This window comes from Panthera onca, chromosome C2 (assembly GCF_046562875.1).
Source record: "Panthera onca isolate mPanOnc1 chromosome C2, mPanOnc1 haplotype 2, whole genome shotgun sequence".
Classification (NCBI taxonomy): Eukaryota; Metazoa; Chordata; class Mammalia; order Carnivora; family Felidae; genus Panthera; species Panthera onca.
Window position 1 is genome coordinate 76,885,227 of NC_138347.1, and position 23,981 is coordinate 76,909,207.

At 37.7% G+C, this 23,981-nt stretch overlaps 1 protein-coding gene across 2 annotated transcripts in view; it reads right to left on the reverse strand.

Moving 5' to 3' along the window:
• Positions 1-4,679: 4,679 nt before the first annotated feature.
• Positions 4,680-23,981, reverse strand: part of CCDC50 (coiled-coil domain containing 50) — an 86,159-nt gene continuing 66,857 nt past the window's right edge. For both annotated transcript variants that reach the window (XM_078453131.2, XM_078453129.2), the window contains one exon: positions 4,680-4,857. In XM_078453131.2, the coding sequence (XP_078309257.1) occupies positions 4,772-4,857 (86 nt within the window). In that variant the 3' untranslated portion in view covers positions 4,680-4,771. The remainder of the gene's footprint in view (positions 4,858-23,981) is intronic.

Here is a 23,981-nt window from a genome sequence, read left to right on the forward strand (position 1 = left end):
AAGACTTTTCTAAAGAAATTAGTAAGAGGGAAGGAGAAAAACAGTGAACAGTTTGTCTTATAATTTTCCTAGTCCATGATAAATATAGATAGCCTGCCTCAGTTGCATGATTATATATCTTCTTCCTGGTCTTCCTGCTTCCAGTCCTTTTTCCTTTCTACTCTTTCTGCAAATTTCTACTCCCCCATTCAGAAATCTTTAGGTGCTTCTTGTCATACTGCTCCGACAGCCTTGCTGGAACCTGTATACCCACACTGTATCTATTTTATATAGCCTTTGCTTCTAAGACTTTATTTGAAGATGGGTTCCCTGTTTAAAAAAGAAAAAGAATGGGGCACCTGGATGGCTCAGTAGGTTAAGCATCTGACTCTGGATTTTGGCTCAGATCATGATCTTATAGTGGAGAGAGGTAGAACCGTAAGGAACCCCACTTGGGGCTCCATGCTGGGTATGGAGCCTGCTTAAGATTCTCTCTCTCCCTCCGCCCCTCCCCCGATTTCAGGAAAGCGCGCGCGCTCTCTCTCTCTCTCTCTCTCTCTCTCTCTAAAACAACAACAAAGAAAACAAGAGCTCATTCATCTGTGGCATTTTCCTATTTTAGTATTAGAAAATGTAAGTTGGTTTACAGCATAAACATAAATAAGCATAGGAAAAAGGGTTACTGTCTCTAGTAAGGAATTGTGACTTAGAACTGATAGTATTTTTCAGCTATCAAGTTAACAAGATTCAAAATAATGTCCAGAGTTATGCAGGATAAAGGTGTCTCTAAAGTGGAGTGTACAGCATTGTCCCATTCAGAAGGAAGAAATATTTATCAAAATTCTTTTTAAAATGCACAGTAATTATATTTTCAGGAGTTTGTCCTAAGAAAATATTTAATAATGTACACAGAGATTTAGCTACAGGGATAGTCATCAAAGTGTTGTCTCTGATTAGGAGAGAGGGAAAAAAAAAAAACTTGAAATGACATAAATATGAACTAGCTTAAATTGCTTATGGCAAAATCATATAAATGGAACATTTACATGGAGAGATATTCACAAAATTTAATTTTAAAGGATGTGTTAGAAAATAATATGATCACATTTTAGTGAAATAAATATGTGCATTTAGGTGTATATTTGGTTTGAGAAGAATGTAGATAACTTTTCATGTTTTACTCTGGAATTACAAGACATTTTCCCCCTCTTTTGTTTTCTTTCCTGTATTTCTAATTTATATTTTTGTGGCTTTTAACTAGAAGAATTAAAAAGTGTTATCTTTCAAAAAGACAGGGTCTTTCTCCTAAGGTGGATGATGGAAGAGATAGAGGTAAAGCCTAAAGAAAAAGTCACCTTGCCTCTTTCAGTTCTATATTTTCTGTTGTTTTTAGATGAAAACTCCAAGTTATCAAATTGCCATTTCATGCATAATGACTGCCCTGTTGTGGGCAAGCTCAGTTATTTGGGAACTGATTATTCATTAAACAAATATGTAACTACTCATGTCCCTTATATAAAGACAGAATATAGGGCCTTTGTTTGTTTAGAGTTTCCCTGTGCCTCACTTGTTCTTTCTGGCACTTTATAGACCCTTCGTCAATGGGTTTAAGGCAACTGTATATATAATTTATCCATACCACTCAGTTTGTCCATTTTTATCAGCTACAGTTAAAATTCAAGTGTTAAAGTAGTTGAGAACTATTGGCCACAGTTTGAAAAAAGAACAGGTTTTTTTTTTTTTCCCCCTTTTTTCCCCATGTCAACAACTAAGGAAAACCAAAGTATAAGGAAAACCACTTGAATTTGCAAGTATAATAATCTTTGTTTTCTCATTTTAATAAATAATACATTTGAACAAATTAAGAAAAAATAGACCAGCAAAAGGAAAATATATTAAAATTACCTATAATCCCATTGCTAGGGAATAACTATCCTTAACATTTATAAGCTTATTGTTCCAGGCTATTTTTATTCTAAAATATGCATGTATACATAGCTTATATAACTTGAATCACAGTGTGCCTGTTTTTTAATGAGCCTTTATCTCGTTCAAAAGTGAGTCACGAAGACCTTTCATGGATTACTATCGTATAGCATAAATATAATGGCAGCAGGATGATCAATGTGCCAAGCTGACAAAATTTATTGTTTTTATTGTTTTTATTTTTTTTTTAATGTTTATTTTTATTTTTGAGACAGAGAGAGACAGAGCATGAACAGGGGAGGGTCAGAGAGAGAGAGGGAGACACAGAATCCGAAGCAGGCTCCAGGCTCTGAGCTGTCAGCACAGAGCCCGATGCGGGGTTTGAACTCATGGACCGTGAGATCATGACCTGAGCCGAAGTCAGACGTTTAACCAACTGAGCCACCCAGGCGCCCCTTGTTTTTATTTTTTATTTTGAAAATTTAGACTCACAGAATGGTTGCAGTAATAGTACAAAGAAAGCCTAAAATCCTTTCACCTAAATTCTGTAAATGTTAACTTTTTACTGCGCATGTCTCTCTGTTTGTGTATGTTTCTCTTTTAGCCATTCTCTATTTATGTGTGTGTATTATACTTTTATTTTTTAAACCATTTAAAAGTAGGCTGCAGACAATACAGTGTCCCCTTTACCTCTAAATTGACTGCAACTTTCTAAAACAAAGGGCGTTTTTACATAAGACAGTACAGTTACTAAAATCAGGAAATTAACATTGATGGGCTATCTCTCCTGATACAGACTGTATACTTTCTCAAATTTTTCTAATTATACCATTAATTTCCTTTATAGGAATATTCTTTTTCTATCCAGGACCCATTCAAGGATCACACATTGCATTGGTGAATTGGGGAAGAGTCAGATCACAGTGGACATTCAAATGTAGGTTTATTCTCCCTCCAGAAATTTTAAAGTCCTTTTCTATTCATTTTTAAGGGCAGTGAGGAGGTCTGGTAAACTGCATTTCAGAAATGCTGTCATAATGGGTTTTAACACCTTTTACTGTTCTTACTGGTGCTATTTTGTAGAATAAGGAACAATATTGACAGGGCTTATGGGAGGTATTTTCACACTTCTTTAAAAAAATCTCAGACTTCCATTTTTATATTCTAACGTTTTCATAATTTTTTCTTTTTTTTTTTTGTAACTGGAGCCATGTAATATGTATAAGGGAAATGTTTGCTTTGTTTCAAGAGTTTTGCTAATTTTTAGGCAGAAAGATAACAGTTGCCTAGAGTTTACCTTATGTTGAACTAAAATCAGTATTTATTGGGGCACCTGGGTGGCTTAGTTGGCTGGACATCCAACTCTTGATTTCAGCTCAAGTCATGATCCCAGGGTTGTGGGATCAAGCCCCATATAAGGTTCTGTGCTGAGCATGGAGCCTGCTTAAGATTCTTTCTCTTTCTTCCTCTGCCCCACTCACGCTTTCTCTCTGTCTCTCTAAAATAAGTAAATAAATATCAGTATTTCTCTTTAAAAAAAAAAAGGGTGTCAGTCAATTAAGAATTTCTTACCTAATGCTTAAAAAAAAAAAGACATTGGGGGTTTTAAGCAGGAGGTAAGATTCTCAGATTTTGTTTTGTTTGTTTTAAAAGTCATTTCCCTGGCATTACAGAAAATGGTTTTGAAGAAGCTGTTTTAATAAATTCTTAGAATAGTGGAAGATGAGAGGACAAGGCAGAGACTGGTGATGGGGAGGAGAGAAAATAACATAGATCAAAGCCCAGTATGCAAAGTCGCCCCTGCTCCAATACTCCACTGTAGGAATAGAATGGTTTAAATTTGTGACGCCAGACCTCTTACCACTAATATGAAAATTCACGTATAAGAAAGAGGACACGAAACGTTCCCCACCTTCAACTTATGTTTGCAAAGAATGTTTTAATTGAGTCTTATTTCTTAGTGAAAGATGATAGCTCAGTCTCACGTCTTCCGCTTTCATTTCTTTTTTTTTTTTTTTTTTTTTTTTAATTTTTTTTTTTTTAACGTTTTTTTATTTTTGCGACAGAGAGAGACAGAGCATGAACGGGGGAGGGGCAGAGAGAGAGGGAGACACAGAATCGGAAACAGGCTCCAGGCTCTGAGCCATCTGCCCAGAGCCTGACGCGGGGCTCGAACTCTCGGACCGCGAGATCGTGACCTGAGCCGAAGTCGGACGCTTAACCGACTGAGCCACCCAGGCGCCCCCATTTCTAAAAGTCTTTTTATACTGCCACAGTCCCCTAGTGCTATACATCAAATTAAGGCAGGCCTTGAGTGTCAGCCCCAAAGGCTTTACTTTAATATTTAGTGTAATGTTAGAGATCATTCCTAGTCTTGTACATGATTCAAATAACTGTTTCTTTAGTCACATACAGTGCTAAACTTTTGTCATCTAACAAGATAAATTAAAGAATAAGCAACAGCCTATTGAGTTGAAAAAAAAAAAAACCATGTATTATGCACAATGTATTATTTTACAATCCCATGAAGGCTAAAGAGCTTACCCTAACAAAATATATCCATCAATTAAATTTTAAAGTCTTGCCTGAAAATTTACTATGCTACACATTTCAATTTGCACCTGAATCTTCTGGAACTAATTTAAAATGCAGATTCTGATTCCATGGGTTTGGGATAATGTCTAAGATTCTTATCTTTAACATTCTGCCCAGGGTATCCATTCTGCTCATTCTCAGACCACATTCTAAAGAAGAATATAGAAATTATCTATTACTTCTCACTGTATTGTAGGTTTTTACTTGAAAACAGAGGTTGGAACTGCAAGGTAGAAAGAACACACACAGGGTTGGAGTCAAGACAAGGAGTCTAAGACCTGTTTGCCATCAACAAACCAGGTGACCCGGGGTAGATCCTGTGATCGTTGTGGGCCTCAGTTTCCACAATGTGGCCATCTGCAACAGAAAAGAGAGCTGTTTTTCTACGACATAAGGTATGTTTTTAATAAAAATTTAACAAAAATCCAACCTTCAGAATGAACAAGCTTGAGTTGGTTTAATTGCAGTAAACATATTTATTTAAAAATGTTAAATGTTTTCCTTCTGAGAGTGCAATGCCAAATAGCTACCATATGATTATAAAGAAAATGAAAAACAAAATTACCTTCCTGAGAAAGTGACCCTTTCTCTTTATGAAGTCACAGGCCGAATGAGACAGTAAACAGAGAATGTGGCCAAAGAGTCATGATTCAGGAGATTAAAATATCCCTTCTCAGAAATGGATACACTACTTTTCTGCCTCAGGCACAACTTTCAGAAAAATATATTCTTTGAATTTGGAATGAAGCAATTTTTCATTTCATTTCAACATCTGGCTCTGAAATGAAGGGAGGCAAAGAAACATTGCACCATCTCTTGCTTGAAGAATCATTCAGATTCATAGTGGCAGAGTTCCCCAAGAAATAAATGGGATCCAACTGGAACGTCCCAAATCCAATATATATAGACACTGTACAGAAGATTATATCTTAAAATCTGTAAGTGGTAAGCTGAAAAAGATGAATGTTTAAAAATGAGAGAGAGAGAGAGGGAGAGAGAGAGAGAGAGAGAGAGAGAGAGAGAGAGGTGACAGGGCATTTAACTCTCCAGAGCCTCATCCGTTCACTCTCAGTCTTTGGGGTCAGCTGTGCTTTTGGAGAAGCCACGTTTCCAGGGGTCCTTTTGCCAGCTGCCTGAGTCCTGTTGCTTTTGATCACTCTCTCTGACGGATGTGATGTGATTCTTTTTGCCAGCTCGTTCCTCTGAGTCTGCTAACTCGGCACACGCTGCTCTCACCTCACTAGCAGGACTGCCTCTCTCTCAGCAAGAGCTCTTAGTCCTGCCAAAGGCCAACACCCCTTGGAAGGGCAGGCCCCCCGCACCTCCTGACAGCCCAGCTCCCTGGCAGATGAAGCTTTCCCTCTGGTCCCCGTGTCAGATTCAAAGTCCTGACCAGCTTACATCAGCAGAAGCTGCCTCTTAATTGCTGTAGATCAAAAAGCATTGAACATGTCAATTAAAATAGAGTGGAAGAGGGCAGACAAAGGTAGGGAAGATCTGGCATTTACCAAAATAACCCATTTCCTGGTGGGCTGATGGCTTTCTTTATGCCTCATGGTTCTACTTGATTAATGGGCAGGTCGTTTCTCCAGCAACACCACGAACACAGCAATCGATTTCAGGGTCTGTCTGATTTACCTGACTCTCTGGCTTTTTTCTTTCCTATAATCCATTCCATTCTATAGCAAAAGGGTTTGTCCCTAGAACTACACATATTTCCATTAGAAGAGAACCCCCTCAAGCCACATGCAGATGTGAAGGAAGTAGCCTCATTGCTTTTGACTCACCTCTTATCAGTCCTTTGTACTTTCCTATTATATTCCATCAACATGGCTAAAATATAATTTTCAGAGCTAGAACAGGGCTTTACTACATAGTCTAACAGATGAGTCAAGTGAGGCTCAGAGAGGTGAACTGACTTGCCCAAGGCTACACAGAAACTGTACTTACTAACTCACTTTCTAGTCGATGCCTGCTTCCATTTCACAGCTATGTAGCTACCCTAGCCCTATTTCAAGAACCCGATCTAAGACCTAGAGTAGCAATCGCCAGGAAACGTGCTGGTTAGAAGCCAAGCCTACTATGCCACATTGCCCCTGCCAATTACTGGCTTCCTCCTCTGCAGAGTGGGTAGTTCATAGTCATCATGGAATTGCTGCAAACATTAAGATTGTTAGTGTCGACAAATCTCTCTTGTCCTCACAATAGCAAGTCTAGTTTATGGACTGCTTCTTAAGTGTTCAAAGAAAGTTGATGGGTTCAGGAAACACTACCCCCAAATGTGGCACCTTGGCACATTGAATGTCTTAAGCTGCAGGAGTTTGAGAAAATGGCAGGATTGGGAAGTTCTCTCTGACCTCCCTCTTGCCTTTCTTCCCTGAGACAGGGACCTCTGAAAGGTACTGTCCCTACATCAGGAGGAACGGGGAGTCTCTTATGCATGATGGGAGTTTGGGATCAAGAAATCTTTACCAACAAACCTTGTTAAACTAACCCTTATGTTCCTAGTTACCTCTTCCCCATTTATTATTCCTAACCCAGCCTCCTCTGCTTCATAAGTTCTTCACAGATCTATTCTTTCTTTGTCTAAAAGGTATAAAAGCCCCTGCTCTGGTCATTTCTTAAGGTCTTTATACTTTTGTGGGGGCTCCCAGGTACATGTAAAAATTCAGTAAAATTTGTATGCTTTTCTCCCGCTAAATCTATCATTTCAGACCCAGCAAGGGATCCTAAGAAGGTCAAAGATAACTTTTCCTTCCTTAAAAAGTAAAATATGTATTGTTCATTAGATTTATGTAATGTAGCTATAGAAGTTACAGAACAATGGTCCCTAATTTGGTAGATCAGCAGATTGCCAAATTTTATTTTCCAAGTAAGCAAATAAAAAAAAAAATCCACTTACTAGCACATCTATCTTGTAAACTAAAGAACACTAAAATTCACAGTAGAAAAGGTATAATTTGAAAAGTAAAAATCCTCCTCAAAAAGGAATAATACTTTTGCTTCTGATGAAAAAAGTGTTGTCATGGGCCAGTGTCAGTACAAACACTGCAGTTTGGTTTGCAAGCCCACTGTCTCCCACTCATCTTCAAGGAGGAAGCACGCTGCCAGAGGCTGTGTGGCCCCTTCCCTCCAGCCTTCCCACGTGAGCCGGGAGATGTAAGGCCTCCGGGGCCTTAACTGTGAACATAATTTCCAAGTTCCTAAATGAAGCAGCTGCCAGTCACCCAAGCCTTAGCCAGTGTTCTTCAAATCTGCACATAGATCCAATTTTCCAGAGTCAGGATCTCCCCAAATCATCAAAGGTAGACCATGGACAAACATACAAAATGAATGTAGCCTGGAAAAAGAGCAAGCCCTGCCCTTTGTTGCAAAATTCATCCACATTTCTGGGGAAGTTCATAAGAGTGGTGCACGAGAAAGCAGATGGAAGGCTTAACAGAAGGTCTGTGGGTTCTAATTGCATGAAGTAAACATCCGAACCTTGTATGGCGATGGCCCTACTCAGTTTTGTGGAATTCAGACCATGCCTGGAGGTGAGGTACCAGTAGGGACAGAGACAGATGAAAATAGGCAAAGAGGCAATTAGAAGTGCAAAGGCCCTGGGGCATGTTGTAAAAGGACACTGTCAGACTAGGGGTGTCTTAGAGGAGTGGAACATCAGGGGAGATAGTCACTGTCTTTAAATGTCTGAAGAGCTGTCAGGTAGAAGAGAAAATAGAATTGGCCAGAGGGCATAAGAAAGTCAAATGATTGGAAACAAAGAAAAACAGACTTATGCTACATAAAGGAAAACTTTTTAACTCTTAAAGGTGCCAAAAGAAAAAAAAAAAAAACCAGGAAAAAAAAAAGAAGAAAGGGAAGAAAAGAGCAGTTCTTTTTTGTTTTGATTTTTTGTTTTTCGTGGTTTTTTTTTTTACTTTTTTTTAACGTTAATTTATTTTTGAGACAGAGAGAGAGCATGAACAGGGGAGGGTCAGAGAAAGAGGGAGACACAGAATCTGAAACAGGCTCCAGGCTCTGAGCTGTCAGCACAGAGCCCGATGCAGGGCTCGAACCCACGGACCTCGAGATCATGACCTGAGCTGAAGTCGGATGCTTAACCCACTGAGCCACCCAGGCGCCCTGGTTTTTGTTTTTGTTTTTTTTTTGTTTGTTTTTTTGTTTTTCATGAACAGTGGTGATTTCCGCATACTGAGAAATATTCAAGAGAAACCAGGTAAAGGGTCTTCAGTAAGTGAGAAGGACTTAGGCCAGATATCTGACAAAAGGAAAGGAGATGATACTATAGATTCTGGCTAGGAATTGAAGATCCTGATAACCCTACCAAGTGATCTTGACCATCCCCTGGTTTCTTTCTCTGTTTCTTTGCCCACGATTGAAGCTTGATACATGGTGTGTATTATAAATTCGGAGCATCCTTCTAGTTTGAGTACATTCTGGGTTCTATCAAACACACCTGGTTTTTCTTAGGTTTGATTATGGTAACTGTCATTTATTGAATATTTTCTATGAAAAAGGCACTACAAAATTTTGAAGTAGATTATATCATTATCCCCATTTTATAGATAGGGAATTTAAGTTTCAGAGCTGATATGTACTTTGACCAAGCCACACAGCTAGGAAGAGTCAAAAACCTATTTCTAACCACCATCATCTGCTGCTTTTAAGCCTCACAGTGCATGGCCTGAAAACGTCCAAATTTACTCTCTCAAAAGTATTTGCATTTTGCTCCAGCAGCCTTTGCTTCATCGCCAAGTCCCATGCCTAGAAACTGACACAAATTCCTGGTTACCCAAGGATTACCTTGGAGATCAGCATCATGAGATTGTTGTCCTTCTCAACTCTATTTTTTTGTTTCGTTTTTTGTTTTGTTTGTTTTGCTATTAAAGTAAGCCTCCATGACAGCTCCTACTTTCACGTTCTGGGACTCAGTACCTATGTAAATAACACTTTAGACAACCTAGGCTCCCATGTCCTTGACCCCAAACTACAGTCCTCTTTCTCTGTAGCCCACTTCAATCAATTACCCCTTGGGCTTACGTCCTTTACTATATCTAAGGTATCCTCCTTTTTTAAAATTTATTTTTAAGAGACAGAGAAGGGGAAGGGCCAGAGAGAGAGGGAAAGAGAGAGAATCTCAAGCAGGCTACCCACTGTCAGTGTGGAGCCCGTCAGGGGCTCAAACCCAGACTGCGAGATCATGACCTGAGCAGAAATCAAGAGTCACTTGCTTAACCATCTGAGCCACCCAGGTGCCCCTAAGCTATCCTCCTTCTGGCCAGAACAGTTCATCCTTTACACTCCTTCATTTTCTGACCCCGACTCTATGATCCTCATAGGATCTTGGAGCACTCTTCCCTCTTCTCACAGACCCACTTCCCTGCTCCAGGCTCATCCCAAGATCTCAGGCTGCCCCCACCTCAAGCCCTTTCTTTCCTTCCAGTCCTTTGACACTGCTGCACATGTGCACCTACACCTCCAACCAGCCCTGTCTTCTGCTTCCACATGTGGGCCACTGGTGCAGCCGCCACAAACCAAGAGGCCATGAAGACTGACGCCATCATGAGCGTGTAGAACTCAGTCACAGCTGCTGCTCAGTCTACACTGCTCAGTGATTCCTAGTCAGTCCCTCCATACTGTCTCAGGCATTTTTCCAGACCCTCACATTTTCCATAAGCTTCTAAATCCCACTGTCTGCTGTAGACTAGATCTTCCATCTTATTTCACATGCTCAAGCTTCCAACCTTGCTTCCTCATTCTCAGCACAGAGAATCAGTTCCCTTCTACTACACGGAAGGAAGAGCTTACAGAAACCCTATCCACTTCACACCTCTAGATCTAGGTTATCTGTCCACACTTTCCTCCTGCCATCATGTCATACGTGGCCATGTATGAATAGGTCATGTAGAATAGGCTATTCTATGATGTGATCTATAAGGCCAACTCCTTCTCTAGGTACGCCTTTTACACGAATAGCACATGTATGACCATGTCTCTGGTTCCTGTCTTCCTCAGGAACTTTATCAGTAGTCAAGTTCTCTCCATGTTCTTCAAGCTCTTCTAATTTATCATTCCCATCAGCTTTTAAACATGCTCAAAGATCCCTGAACCCTTTCATATGACTGCAATTACATGGAATTAAATCCTACTTACAGTGAAGGGCTTGGAACAGAATGTGGTGAAAGGGTTTGTAATTGGGTTTTAGTGGGTCTACGGGTGGTGCATTAACTGATTTGGATTGTACATATCAATTTTTAAAAGTTTCTATAATTATAATCTAATACCTTTATAGGTAAAGTGTTATTTTGTAAAAGTACGATTTTTCCTAACTGAAACAGTGTGTTGGTTTTTATATCCAGCCAGTCTAGTTGAAAGAGTGCCAAGTCTGTGAGTACAGCAAAGTCTAGGCTGTCTTGCCAGCTCTGAGCGCCCTCTGCTGGCGAAAGTGGGTACAACAGTCAAAGAAACCATTCAGTTTGGTGACCGTTAAAAAACACTTCGTATTTATCACAATGCAGTTTATGTTTTCTTTCATTTCCAATATTGTGTAAGGGCTAGTTAACATGTTACAAGTAGGACTCTTGCTGACTCCATTTGTTCTCTGTATAATAATTCTGTGTTGCCTAAAACAGCAGCCATTAGCCACAGGTGACTCCTGGGCACTTGAAATATATGTCGTTTGAAATGACAGGCCTTGTAAGTGTAAAATACATACCATAGTTCAAGAGTTATTACAGGAAAAATTATTTAAAACATCTAATTAAAAATTATATTGATTACATGTTGAAACGATAATATTTTGGATATAATGGGTTAAAATATCTTACAAAAACTGATTTCACCTCTTCATTTTTCACCTTTTTATATATGGTTACTAGAAATTTTAAAATTATGTATTTGGTTTGCATTGCATTTCTACTTTACAACATGCTATAGATGCTTCATTCCAAAGTTAAAGTACCATGCATAAACATCAAAGTAGGTCCCTAAAAAATGGTTCGTGACTCATGAAATCCTCACACATATATACTGAGGGCATAAAAAGACTTGGAAAATAAAGATGGGAAAACGGGTTGCTGAGTTTTCTATCAATTTTGGAGAGAGCTATTGGTGTGTTAAGTACTGAGGACCGCCAGCCAGCTCTTCTCCCTCAGACAGGGGAGACAGTGGGACGTACTGATGCCCCATTTCAAGCCTATCGAGAGGCGTCAATGGCACCACTGAGAGCTTACCTAGATGCTGGCCACGGGCTGGCAAGGGAAGCAGAGTAAGAAGTCTGTGATTAGGAAAGCAGCCACACTTCCAAACTTGGTCAGAGTTAAAAATGCCTCTTTCCCCAGGTCAGGTGTGGATGAGTGTGTCAGCGCCAGAGTGTGTGATTTAAGCCTCTCCAAGAGGGCCTCAGGGCAGTGAGAGAGTTGGAGGTGGGCTTCTGAATGGGAATTCAATTTGAGTGGAGGGCAGTGATGGGGTGAAGGAAGAGGGGAGCACACATGCTGTGTGACCCTCACTCCCCTTCAGAGAGGGCCCGACTTGCTGCCTTAGCAAAAACTGCAAAAAGATCTGAGACTTCTTTCACACACGTCTGAACCTGAGCTGTGTGGCACTCATTTGAAGTATTAATTTCTGCAAACATAATCTATAAACAACTGGTAAGTCAAAAACACACCACCTGTTTCCAGGTGGCCTCTCTGATCCTTAATGCTAGAACCTTCCTAACATTAGCTCATTCATTAGATCTTGAGTAAAACACTTGCTGAAATAACTTTCTAGACCCCAAATGGAGCTGCTCCTGCCTGGGGTGCCACATCAGCAAACCAAGAGGTAGAGGACTTTCACGTCCCTGTACATGCTCCACTTGACCAGAAACACAGTATATCCACTCAGCCAATCCCCAAACGCCGAGCCAACTATGCACACACGCTATACTCATTTACTTGTTCTTTCTCACCACAAATAATGTTGACTATGTGGCCCCAGCCAGTCAGGTATTTCCTATTTTTCGTTTCCTCGTTCTTTATTCTTAATCTTATAAAGCTCCCTGCCTTCCTCCCCATTTTGTCCTTTTCCAAAAGAAGGCTCTCTGCTTCACGAATTGTTCAGGTTTGTTTGTACTACCTGAACTGTCTTCATTAATCGTTTTTTAAACACTTTGCATAGTAGATGGGGATCCAAGTTGTCAAGGTTAGAGAAGGCTTTAGGAGCCCTCTTTTCTTGCCATCCATTAATTTATTCAATGTAAAAATGTCTACATTCGGGGCGCCTGGGTGGCTCAGTCAGTTGAGGATCCGACTATGGCTCAGGTCATGATCTCACACTCCGTGGGTTCGAGCCCCGCGTCAGGCTCTGTGCTGTCAGCTCAGAGCCTGGAGCCTGCTTCCGATTCTGTGTCTCCCTCTCTCTCTGCCCCTCTCCCACTAGTGCGCTGCCTCTCTCTGTCTCAAAAATAAAAAAAAAAAAATTTTTTTTAATTAAAAAAAAAGTCTATATTCAATTCCTATTATGTGTCAGGCACTATGCTAGTCAGTAACAATATGATACAGTCTTAGCCAAGGCTGAATTCGGTGGGAAATCACCATTTCCTAGTGCAGCCAACTCCACTTTGAGAAAATTCTCGTATTAGAAAGATTTTGTTTGTGTCTATGCATAGAATTATAGAAGAGCCTAATGTTTGGAGAAGGTGGGTTTCGAGTGGTTGGCGCCCCGTGTGGTGGATGACTTGCTAACACTCCCTGAGGTAGTCCAGCCTAGATAGCTTCGGCTGGTAGAAAAGTTCATTTGTCTACTTTGTCTAAATCATCCTGGTGACATCAAGTGTTGACATTTACAAAGCGCTTCTCTTTTTTCTCTGGCAATGTTTTTTATTAGAGTTTGCCTTTCCTGATTTTTATCACTTTTTTTCTTTATTTTTTCTTTATTTTTATTCTTTTGGTCACTATTTCCATGGAACATTTTTCTCATCCTTCTACTTTCAATCTTTCTGTATCATAGGTTTTAAGTATTTCTCTTTAAAAGCGTATCGTTGAGGGGGCACCTGGGTTTGTTGATCATCCGACTTCAGCTCAGGTCATCTCACGGTTCGTGAGTTCAAGCCCCACATCTGGCTCTGTGTTGACAGCTCAGAGCCTGGAGCCTGCTTCAAGTTCTGTCTCCCTCTCTCTCTGCCCCTCCCCCGCTCACTTTCACTGTGTCTCTCTCAAAAATAAACATTAAAATTTTTTTTTTTAAAAAGGGTATCATTGGGATTCATCAATCTGACAGTCTATTGATGACAAAAGGTGTCATTTAATTGGAACACTTAACCTATAAACATTTAATATAACGACTGAAATATCCAGGTTTGAATTTACCATCTATGTACTGGTGTGTACATGCTCTACCTTGTCTGTGCTCCTTTCACATTGATTATATTTTATTATTCTGTTTCCCTCATATTATCTTGGCAGTTTCACATTTTACTACTCTTTTTTGTTCTTATAATGAAGATTACATCAAGCATATTCGACATATCAAGGTCTAATAAAAGTCTTTTTACCTCTTCCAAGATACTGGAGAAACTTAACTTTGCTACTTAATGGGTTCTAGACCAGCAGCATAAAAATCACCTAGGTGATTGTTAAACATGACAAATCTCCAGCACCAAGCCAGACCTTTTGATCAAAATCTACAATTTAACAAGATGATTCATATGTTAAAAGTTTAAGGAATACTGCTGTACAACATTGTTAGTTCCACTTAAATTTTTATAATTTATATACCATTTTGTGCATTTACATCTTAAACCCCTATCATGTTTTGCACAATGCTCATTTATTCATTTATATTTACCAACAAATATATTTTTTTTAATTTTCTAAAAATGTTTATTTTTGAGAGAAAGATAGAGACAGAGTGCAAGTGGGGGAGGGGTAGAGAGAGGGAGACACAGAATCCGAAGCAGGCTCCAGGCTCTGAGATGTCAGCACAGAGCCCAAAGTGGGGCTTGAACCCATGAACAGTGAGATCATGACCTGAGCCAAAGTTGGACACTTAACTGACCAAGCCACCCAAGTACCCCCATACTTTTCATTTATATTCATTCTTTTTTGTATTTCTGACCTTTCATCCAAGATCATTTTTCTTTGGCCTAAAGCACACATACATATTTACTTTAGACTGTGACTATCCATACTTTTAGTTTGAAGGTTTATTTCCCAATCATTTAAAAAACCTTTATTATGGACATTTTCAAACATATGTGAGTAGAGAGAACAGTGTAATAAACCTGATTTACCCATTGCCAATTATTGATATATGGCTAATCTTTCCTTTCTTATATCTTATTCACTTTCTACTCCCTGACATCAGATCATTTCATCAGTGTTTATCTCTGAAGCATAGGGACTCTTTTTGTTTACAACCTGATCCCAGCATCATCAGGTGATGATCAACACCAAATACTCAATATCATCTCATGTCTAGCCAGTCTTCATATCTCCCCATCACCTTATGAATTGTGTTTTCAGTCTATTTGCAACTAGTTAAAATGTCACTTGCGTCTTATATCCCTCCCTCTGTCCAGTTTCCTCACAAGTATATTTCATTTTGAAGAATTTTTTTTGTTTTATAAAGTTTCTCACAGTCTGCTTTTGAAGATTTCAACCTTATTTGATATTTAAAATGTTCTTTAATGCCCTATGCTTCCTACGGATTAGTAGATAAATCCAGAAACTTGGTAATTTTGTTGTATTGTTTCTTCCATTTAAAGGCATATATCAAATTCTTCCTCCTTTTATGGTACCAAATGTTGGTGATCATTACCTAAATCTGTTAATTCTTTGAGGGTTGCAAAATGATCAAAATCTCATTCTATCATTTTTTTATTTGACTACCAGTTAAAATGTTCTGTAAAGGGAAATGTATTCTCATCCACTATTCATTTATTCACCAATAAGGTATAGATCTTATTAAAATAACAGGCAGGATAAATGCTCAATTATTCCCCTTATTCACCAGTTTTCAAAGACCATGGGTTGGCCCATAGCATCTGCCATAGGTAAGCAGTAAGGGTTACTTTAAGAGGATAAAGATGCTTATAAAGATGTGGATTTAAACATATTTGATGTGTTTCTATTCATTTCCATTACTATTTTTATTGATGCACAGCCTCCTATCTCTGGTTGGTTGGAAGCAGTTGACATAACTCCGGTAGTCTTTGATAGCTTCTTTGCTATCTAGTAATATAAAGACGTTCCAGGTTTATATTGTAAATTTAAACCATACCTAAAAATAACCATATCTCTATGCAAGTCTGTTTTCTTTGGGTAGGAAATATTATTTCAAAGACCACAATTTGAGTATGAAAAATGTTGCTTCTTGCCCATAGTTTCTAGGTCTCTTCAGTCAACAAAAATGGTGGAAAATACTTCTAAAAATATGTAGGTGTGTATGGAAAAGCGGGGGGAAGATAAATTCATATATAGATAAAATCATTGAAAATAGTTCCCTTCTGTGTGATTATGTACCAACTGGGTATGGTTAGTTAAGTCAATTGCTTCATTTTATTCTGACTTTTAAAGTTTCCATTTACAAAATTTTGTTTCAAAATTATTTAAAATAAGTTATCTAACATCAGATCTACGAAATTAAGTATATACCATTATGTCTAGCTTCTACATCTCCCCAACACATGTATTTCTCCTCCCTCTCTAGAGCTAACTTCAAGAAATGTTGCCACTCCATTTTTATGGTTGTTATAAAAATGCATACATATTAGCATTTCCCCCACCCCACCCCCTTTTCCAGATAAGTGGTAGAAAACCTTAATACTTTCTCTGCTCTGCTTTTCTCATTTAAAAATATGGGGCACCTGGGTGGCTCAGTTAGTTAAGCATCTGACTTCTGCTCAGCTAATGATCTCACAGTTCATGGGTTCAAGCCCCACCTCGGGCTCTGTGCTGACTGCTCAGAACCTGGAGCCTGCTTCAGATTCTGTGTCTTTCTCTTTCTGTCCCTCCCCTGTTTGTGCTCTGTTTCTGTCTCTCAAAAATAAATAAATGTTGAAAAAAATATAAAATGAATGATCTTGGAGAAGTATATTCATGATTTAGAAAAATATTCATAGTGTATTCATGATGTAGAAATATGTTCATGAGACTTTGCTGAGTTCTTAAAAGGCAAATAAAAAAATGCACTGTATTTAAAAAATTTTTTTAAATAAATAAAAATATATCCTGGAGGGTGCCTGGGTGGTTCAGTCGGTTAAGTGTCCAACTTCAGTTCAGGTCATGATCTTGCAGTTTGTGGGTTTGAGCCCTGGAGCCTGCTTCAGATTCTGTATCTCCCTCTCTCTCTGTCCCTCTGTTGCTTGTGCTTTGTCTCTCTCTCAAAGATAAATAAACATTATATCTGTATTATATATAGATAGATAGATCTATCTATATTATAGATATATATATGGCTGAGATTTCCTTTATTCCTTTTGACAGCTAACTAGTACTGCATAGTTCACTAGTCCCTAGTACTTAGGAAAAGTAAAATGAGATAAACTTGCGAACATTAATCAATAAAATGACTCAGTTTGTTTTTTAAGAAATTTGCCAAGAGTGACATCAGCAAGGTAACCAAGTAGACAGCTCCAACCTCCCATACCCCCACAGAAATCTCACAAACAAGCAGAAACTTTCAGAAGCAACATTGCCAGAACTCTGGAAATTAGTCAAAGGTTTATAGTAACCAAGTGAACATAGATTCAAGAAAATTTAACTTACAAACAGGAGAAAAGTGTTCTACTCTGGCATCCTTGAAGGCAACAGTCTTGAAGACAGCAGCCTGCATTCCCAGATGGGAGACTCTATTCCAAATTATTGGGTATGTCTGTTCTAATCTGACTGGGCTAGCTGAAGGAGTGGTTCAAAGTGCTCATCTCTGTTTTCCCTAACAATTCACTGAGGCCAGAAAGGCAGGGAGTATTATTTGAAAATATTACAAAAGTAGATGGACTGTTTGCAGACACCCGAGGTAAGAGTTTACAGTTGAGACATACAACAGACAGCTTAAGTCTTAGGAGGAAACGCTGGAGAAAGTTTCTTTGTGAAATGGGAGCAGTCACCCTTATTTATGGGGGAATTTAGAAAGCCATACTCATGTCCACAGCAAAATGAATGCTCAGAAAAGACCTCAGAAGACCTGAAGTTTTGAACTCAGAGGGAACTTAGGCTCAGTGAAAATCCAGCTAAGTGTGAAAGGAAAGCTTCAGGACAGAGCCAATCTGTAAACACTTTTAAAAGAGATTTTTCTTTTTTTCTTACCTCTAGAGTTCAAGAAAATCTACATCAAATATAAGATAAACAAAAGCTAAGAAACAGACACTGTAGAGATCACAAATGAAAGGAATACAATCTCTGCAAAAAAAAAAAAAACAATTTGGAAAAGTCACTAGACAAATTAACTACTGCAACCTTCACCAATCAAAATGAAGAATAAAAACAAAAACCCTGGGGAAAAGGAAGAACTTGATACCCAGGGCTATCATGTTATAAAATTCATATGTCCAGTTTTCATAAGACAAACAAAGAAACTATATGCTATCTACAGGAAACTTAATGCAAATATAATGGCATAAATAGGTAAAAGTGAAAGTATGGTGAAAAGTGAGCTGAGTGACTACACTAATACCAGAAAAAAAATACTTTAAGTCAAAACTGTTACAAGAGACAAAAAGGACATTATATAAGAGGGTCAATTTCATCAAGAAAACATTACAGTTATAAACACGTGCACCAAACAGCGCCTCAGAATAAATACAGAAACATTAAGAGAATTGAAAGAGAAACAGTTGTACAATTGTAGTTGGGAAACTTAAATTCACTACTTTTAATGATGAATACAACACCTAGATGGGAGATCAATAAGGAAATAGTACACTTGCACAATGCTGTAAACCAATCAGACCTAACAAACATATAGAGTACTCAATCCAACAACAACCAAATACATGTTCTTCTCAAGTATATATGGAATGTTTTCCAAGAGACTATATGTTAGACCATCACAGTCAAAATAAATTTTAAAAGATTGAAATCATACAAAGTATTTTCTCTGATCACAATGTAATAAAGCTGAAAATCAAGAGAAGTGAAAATGTTTACAAATATGTGAAAACTAAACACATTTTTAGATAACCAATAATCGATAGGTCAAAAAACAAAAATCAAAAAAGAAATTAGAATATACTTAGAAAAGAAAAAAAACACAACATATCAAAACTTATGATATGCAACAAAGGTGATACTCAGAGGGAAATTTCTAACTGTACTTGCACTATTAAAAAGATCTCAAATCAATAACCTAACTTTACATCTTATGGAGCTAGAAAAAAAAGAAGACACTACACTGAAAATTATTAGAAAGAAGAAAATAAAATAATAAAGATTAGAATGATGATAAATGAACCAGAGAATAGAAAGACAATAGAATCAACAAAACCAAAATTGGTTTTTGGAAAAGATCAACAAAATTGACAAAAGACTGGCAAAGAAATAAAGAAAAGAAGCAAATAACTAAAATCAGAAATAAAAGTGTGGGGGGGCGGTGCCTAGGTGGCTCAGTCGGTTGAGCATCCGACTTCAGCCCAGGTCATGATCTTGAGGTTCACCAGTTCAAGCCCCACATCAGGCTCTGTGCTGACAGCTCAGAACCTGAAGCCTGTTTTGGATTCTGTGTCTCCCTCTCTCTCTGTCCCTCCCTTGCTCACACTCTGTCTCTCTCTCTCAAAAATAAATAAAAACATTAAAATGAGTGTGAACATCACTACCAACCTTATAGAAATAAAAAGGAGCATTATAGAATACCATGAACTACATGAAAAAATTAGGTAGCCTAAATGAAAAGAACAAATTCTTGGAAACACACAAATTACCTAATCAAGAAGAAATTGATCATCTCAACAGACCTATAAGTAAAGACTGAATCAGTAAATAGACTCCCAAAAAAGAAAAGCCCAGGACCAGATGGCATCACTATTAAATTCTACCAAATATTTAAAGAATGAACACTAATTGTTCTCAACTTTTCCAAAAAACAAAAGAGGAGGTAACAATTTCTAACTCCTTATATGAAGCCAGTTTACTCTGATACCAAAGCTAGATAAAGATATCACAAGAAAATAAAATTACAGACCAATATTCCTTATGAATATAGATGTAAAAGTCATCAATCAACAAAATGCTAGAAAAAAGAACCCCCCCCCCAAAAAAAAGAAAAAAAGAAAAAAGAACCCAGCAGCATGTTATAAGGATTGTACCATAACCAAATGGAACTTATCCCAGGAATGTAAGGATAGTTCAACTTAAGAAAATCAATCAGTGTTATATGTCACATTAATAAAGGAAACACACATAAGCAGATACCCACCTACACCCGCACACAATCATCTCAACTGACAAAGAAAAGGTATCTGACAAAGTCCAATGCCCTTTTATGATAAACACTAAAAACTGTAGGAATATAAAAGAATTTCCATGACAGGATAAAAGGTATTTACAAAAATCCAATAGCAAACATATACTCAATTGTAAAAGACTAAAAGCTTTTCACCTAAGATAAAAATAAAACAAGAATTCCCACTTTCACTGCTGTCATTCAACATTGTGCTATTAGTTCTAGCCAGAGCAATTAGACATGAAAAGAAATAAAAAGAACCTAAGTTGGAACAAAGTAAAACTATCTTTGTTTTCTTATGACATGATCCTATGTATCAAAAATCCCAGAGAATCCACAAGACAACTACTAGAGTTTAAAAATGAAGTCAGAAAAATTGCAGATCAACACATGAAAATCAACTGTGTTTCTATACACCAGCAAAAAAAAAAAAAAAAAAAAAAGTGCCCCCCCCCCCACCAAGCCTCTGTCTTAATTGACCTAAATACACCAATTAGAAGATAGATACGGCAGAATGAATTTAAAAATATCCAACTACATACTTTCTACAGGAGATTCACTTCAAATGTAATGGAATAGGTAGGTTGAAATTTAAAAAACCTAAAAAAGACATATTGTGTAAACATTTATCAAAGAGGCACAAATGGCTATATCAACATCAGAGAAAGTATATTTCAAAGCAAAGAAAATTACCAGAGACAGAGAGGGGCATTATATAATGATAAAATGGTCACTCCATGAAGAAGACAGAGCAATCCTAAATGTGTATGCATCAAACAAGACCGCAAAACACATGAAGCAACAATATTAATAGAACTGAAATGAAAAACAGACAAATTACAATTATAGTTGGAGACATTACACCCCTCTTTTGACAAATGGTAAAACAACTAGACAGAAAATCAGTCTAGATGTAGAACTTAACACCATTAACCAACAGGATCTAATCAACATTTATTGAAGTCTCCACTCAAAATCAAAATACACATTCTTTTCATGGAACATATACTCAGAAAATATCCAGGGACCTAAAACAAACCTCAACAAATTTAACAGAAATGAAATCACGCACTGTGTGTCCTCTAACCACAAGAGAACCAAACTAGAAATGAAACAAATATACAAGGAAAATCTCCAAAAACATGGAAAAAAATCAGACATAACATTTCTAAATTATGCATGCATCAAGGAACAAGTCTCCAGGGAGATTTTTTTTAAATACATTGAACAAAACAAAGTGAAAACACAACATATAATAATTTGTGGCAGAGCTAAAACAATGCAATTTAACAAAATAGAATTTATATCACTAAATGTTTTACTTAGGAATATTTTTTTTTAGGAATGAAATAGAGCTACAAACCCAGCAGTCATCAATGAGACAAGGGAATACAACAAAAATTCTACACACATGAATTTCAGTATCTTGGATAAAATGGCCAATTCCTTAAAAAACACCAACTCAATCGGAAATGCATAATTTGAATAGGCCTGTAACTATTAATGGAACTGAATTTTTAATTTAAAATTGCCTCTCAAAAAGGATACATCCAGGCACACATGGTTTTTTCTACTGGAGAATTTTTTATAAAACTTTTACTAAAAAGAGTAGCAATTCTACACAATCTTATTGAGAAAATAGAAAAGACAAAAACCTGTATTTTTAGGAATGCACTAATATAAAATCCGATCAAAGACAGTGTAGTTACAGATCAATATTCCTCACAATAAATGCAAAACTCCTTTAAAAATATTAGCAATTCATCAATATATGAAAAGGATTATACAAATCAATGTATTTCCATATACTAGCAAGGAATATGTAGAAACAAAAATATCAATAATTGCACAAAAATAAATACTTTGGAGTAAATCTAACAAAACATACACACAGCACATATGGTGAAATGCTGGTTAAAGAAATCAAAGATTTAAATAACTGGAGAGACATACTTGTAGTCTTTTTTTGAAAGACTCAACACAGTAAAGATGTCATTTCTCCCCAGAAGTTTCATGCAATTCCTTTCAAAATCACAGCAATATTTCTCATAGATATAAACAAGACTATTCTAAAATTTATATGCTAAGGCAAAAGAACTAGAATAGCTAAAAGAATTTGGAAAAATAGGGTGCAAAAAATCAGTCTACCCAATTTCAAGGCTTACTGTGTAGCTACAGTTATCAACACTTGGAATACTAGCAAAGGGAGGGGCACAGATCAATGAACAGAATAGAGAACTCCAAAATAGACATACACAAAATATACTCAACTGATTATTGAAAAAATTGTAAAAGCAACTCAATGGAGGATAGATGGCCTCCAGCAAACGGTGCTGGAGCAGTTGGATATCTACACAAAAATAAGTAATAAACCTTGACCTAAACTTCACCCTTTATGTAAAAACTAACTGAAGGGTCACCTGGGTGGCTCAAGTTGGTTGAGCATCCGAATCTAGCACTGGTCATGATCTGGCTCGTGAGTTCGAGCCCCTCATCAGGCTCGCTGCTGTCAGCCTGTCAACACAGAACCCTCTTTGGATTCTCTGCCCCCCTCTCTCTCTGCCCTTTCCCCACTTGTGCACTGTCTCTCAAAATATAAATAAAACATTTAAAAAAACTAACTCAAAAATGAGTAAAGGACTCTAATGTAAAACGTAAAACTATGAAACAGAAATATACATACATATGCATACACACACACACACACACACACACACACACACATCAGAAAATCTTGAGGATGAGACAGAGTTGTAAAGACATGACGCCAAAGCATGATCCATAAAAGGAAAAATTTATATACACCACTTGGTACTCACCTCTCCAGGCCAGAGAAGTTCATTGTCATTTATACATACGCTGTTTAGAGCTACTGTCAGCTATACCTGCAGACACACATACTCACATACAAACACATGCCTCTAGTTCTGTGTGAGAGCCCGAGGCCAGGTGAAGGGTATGAGGGCAGAGGTTGGCAGGTGAGTTGAAGAGGCTTCCCGAGGTCAGGCAGGCAGTGACTGCACTGCTCATGAGGGCCCAGATTAGGTCCGTAATGACACCAGATAATTAAGTGTGGCAGGTGTAATTAAGGGTATGTCATGATTAACACGACCAAAACCAAATCTGTGTAGTTAAGTTCAGGAATTGGTAACAAAAGTGTGTTTTGAGAGTATGAAAAGCAAGTTATGACAATGGGATGTACAAAAGCTCACAAGAACATCCAAAGACTATTTGGTAAAGGAGGCTCATGAAGCTTGGGAGTAATAAAAATAGAGATAGACAAATTTTGGTTAGCAGTAGGAGAGTACAACCAAGAACACATGATCAGCAAAAGGACATAAACTTTCAATTGCAAGTTTTGGGGATCTAATATACAGCATGATGACTATGATTAATAATAATATACTGTATATTTGCAATTTGCTGAGCGTTCTCAAGCATTATCTCTCTTTCTCTCTCTCTCTCTCTCTCTCTCTCTCTCTCACACACACACACACACACACACACACACACACATACAAAAGCTAACTGTGGGAGATGACAGCTGTGTTAGTTTCATTGTGGTAATCATTTCACAAGTTATACATATCAAAACATCACATTGTTCACAATACAAATTTTGTCAAAAATAAACAAAAAAATTTAAAAAGAACACATGATCAGGAATAAGGCCTTTCAGCTGAGTGTCTAGAAGTCTTTGTGACTTTCCAGGCCCCCAGTCCTATGAGCCTACTCGTTTTCTGGGGCATCTTAAAGGAACCTAGCAGCCACTGACAGCAGGAATTCCAGAATGCTAGACCCAAAGGAGCAATTAGAGATCACCAACTCTCATTGTAATGTGCTTATTAGTGTATGTAAAAGAACAGAGTTACAGAGACTACGTGGTGACCCAAGGTCCTGAAGCAAGTTCAAAGCCAGGACTAGCACACAGGTCTCTTTTTCCTGTTGATTTCTTTATTGTACACTATGTTAGAGGTTTTGTTTAAGCACATAACCCAAATATAATGGGGAGCTAATAAGTTTTCAAACCCCTGCCCCTGCCCTGTGACTTGCAGTAA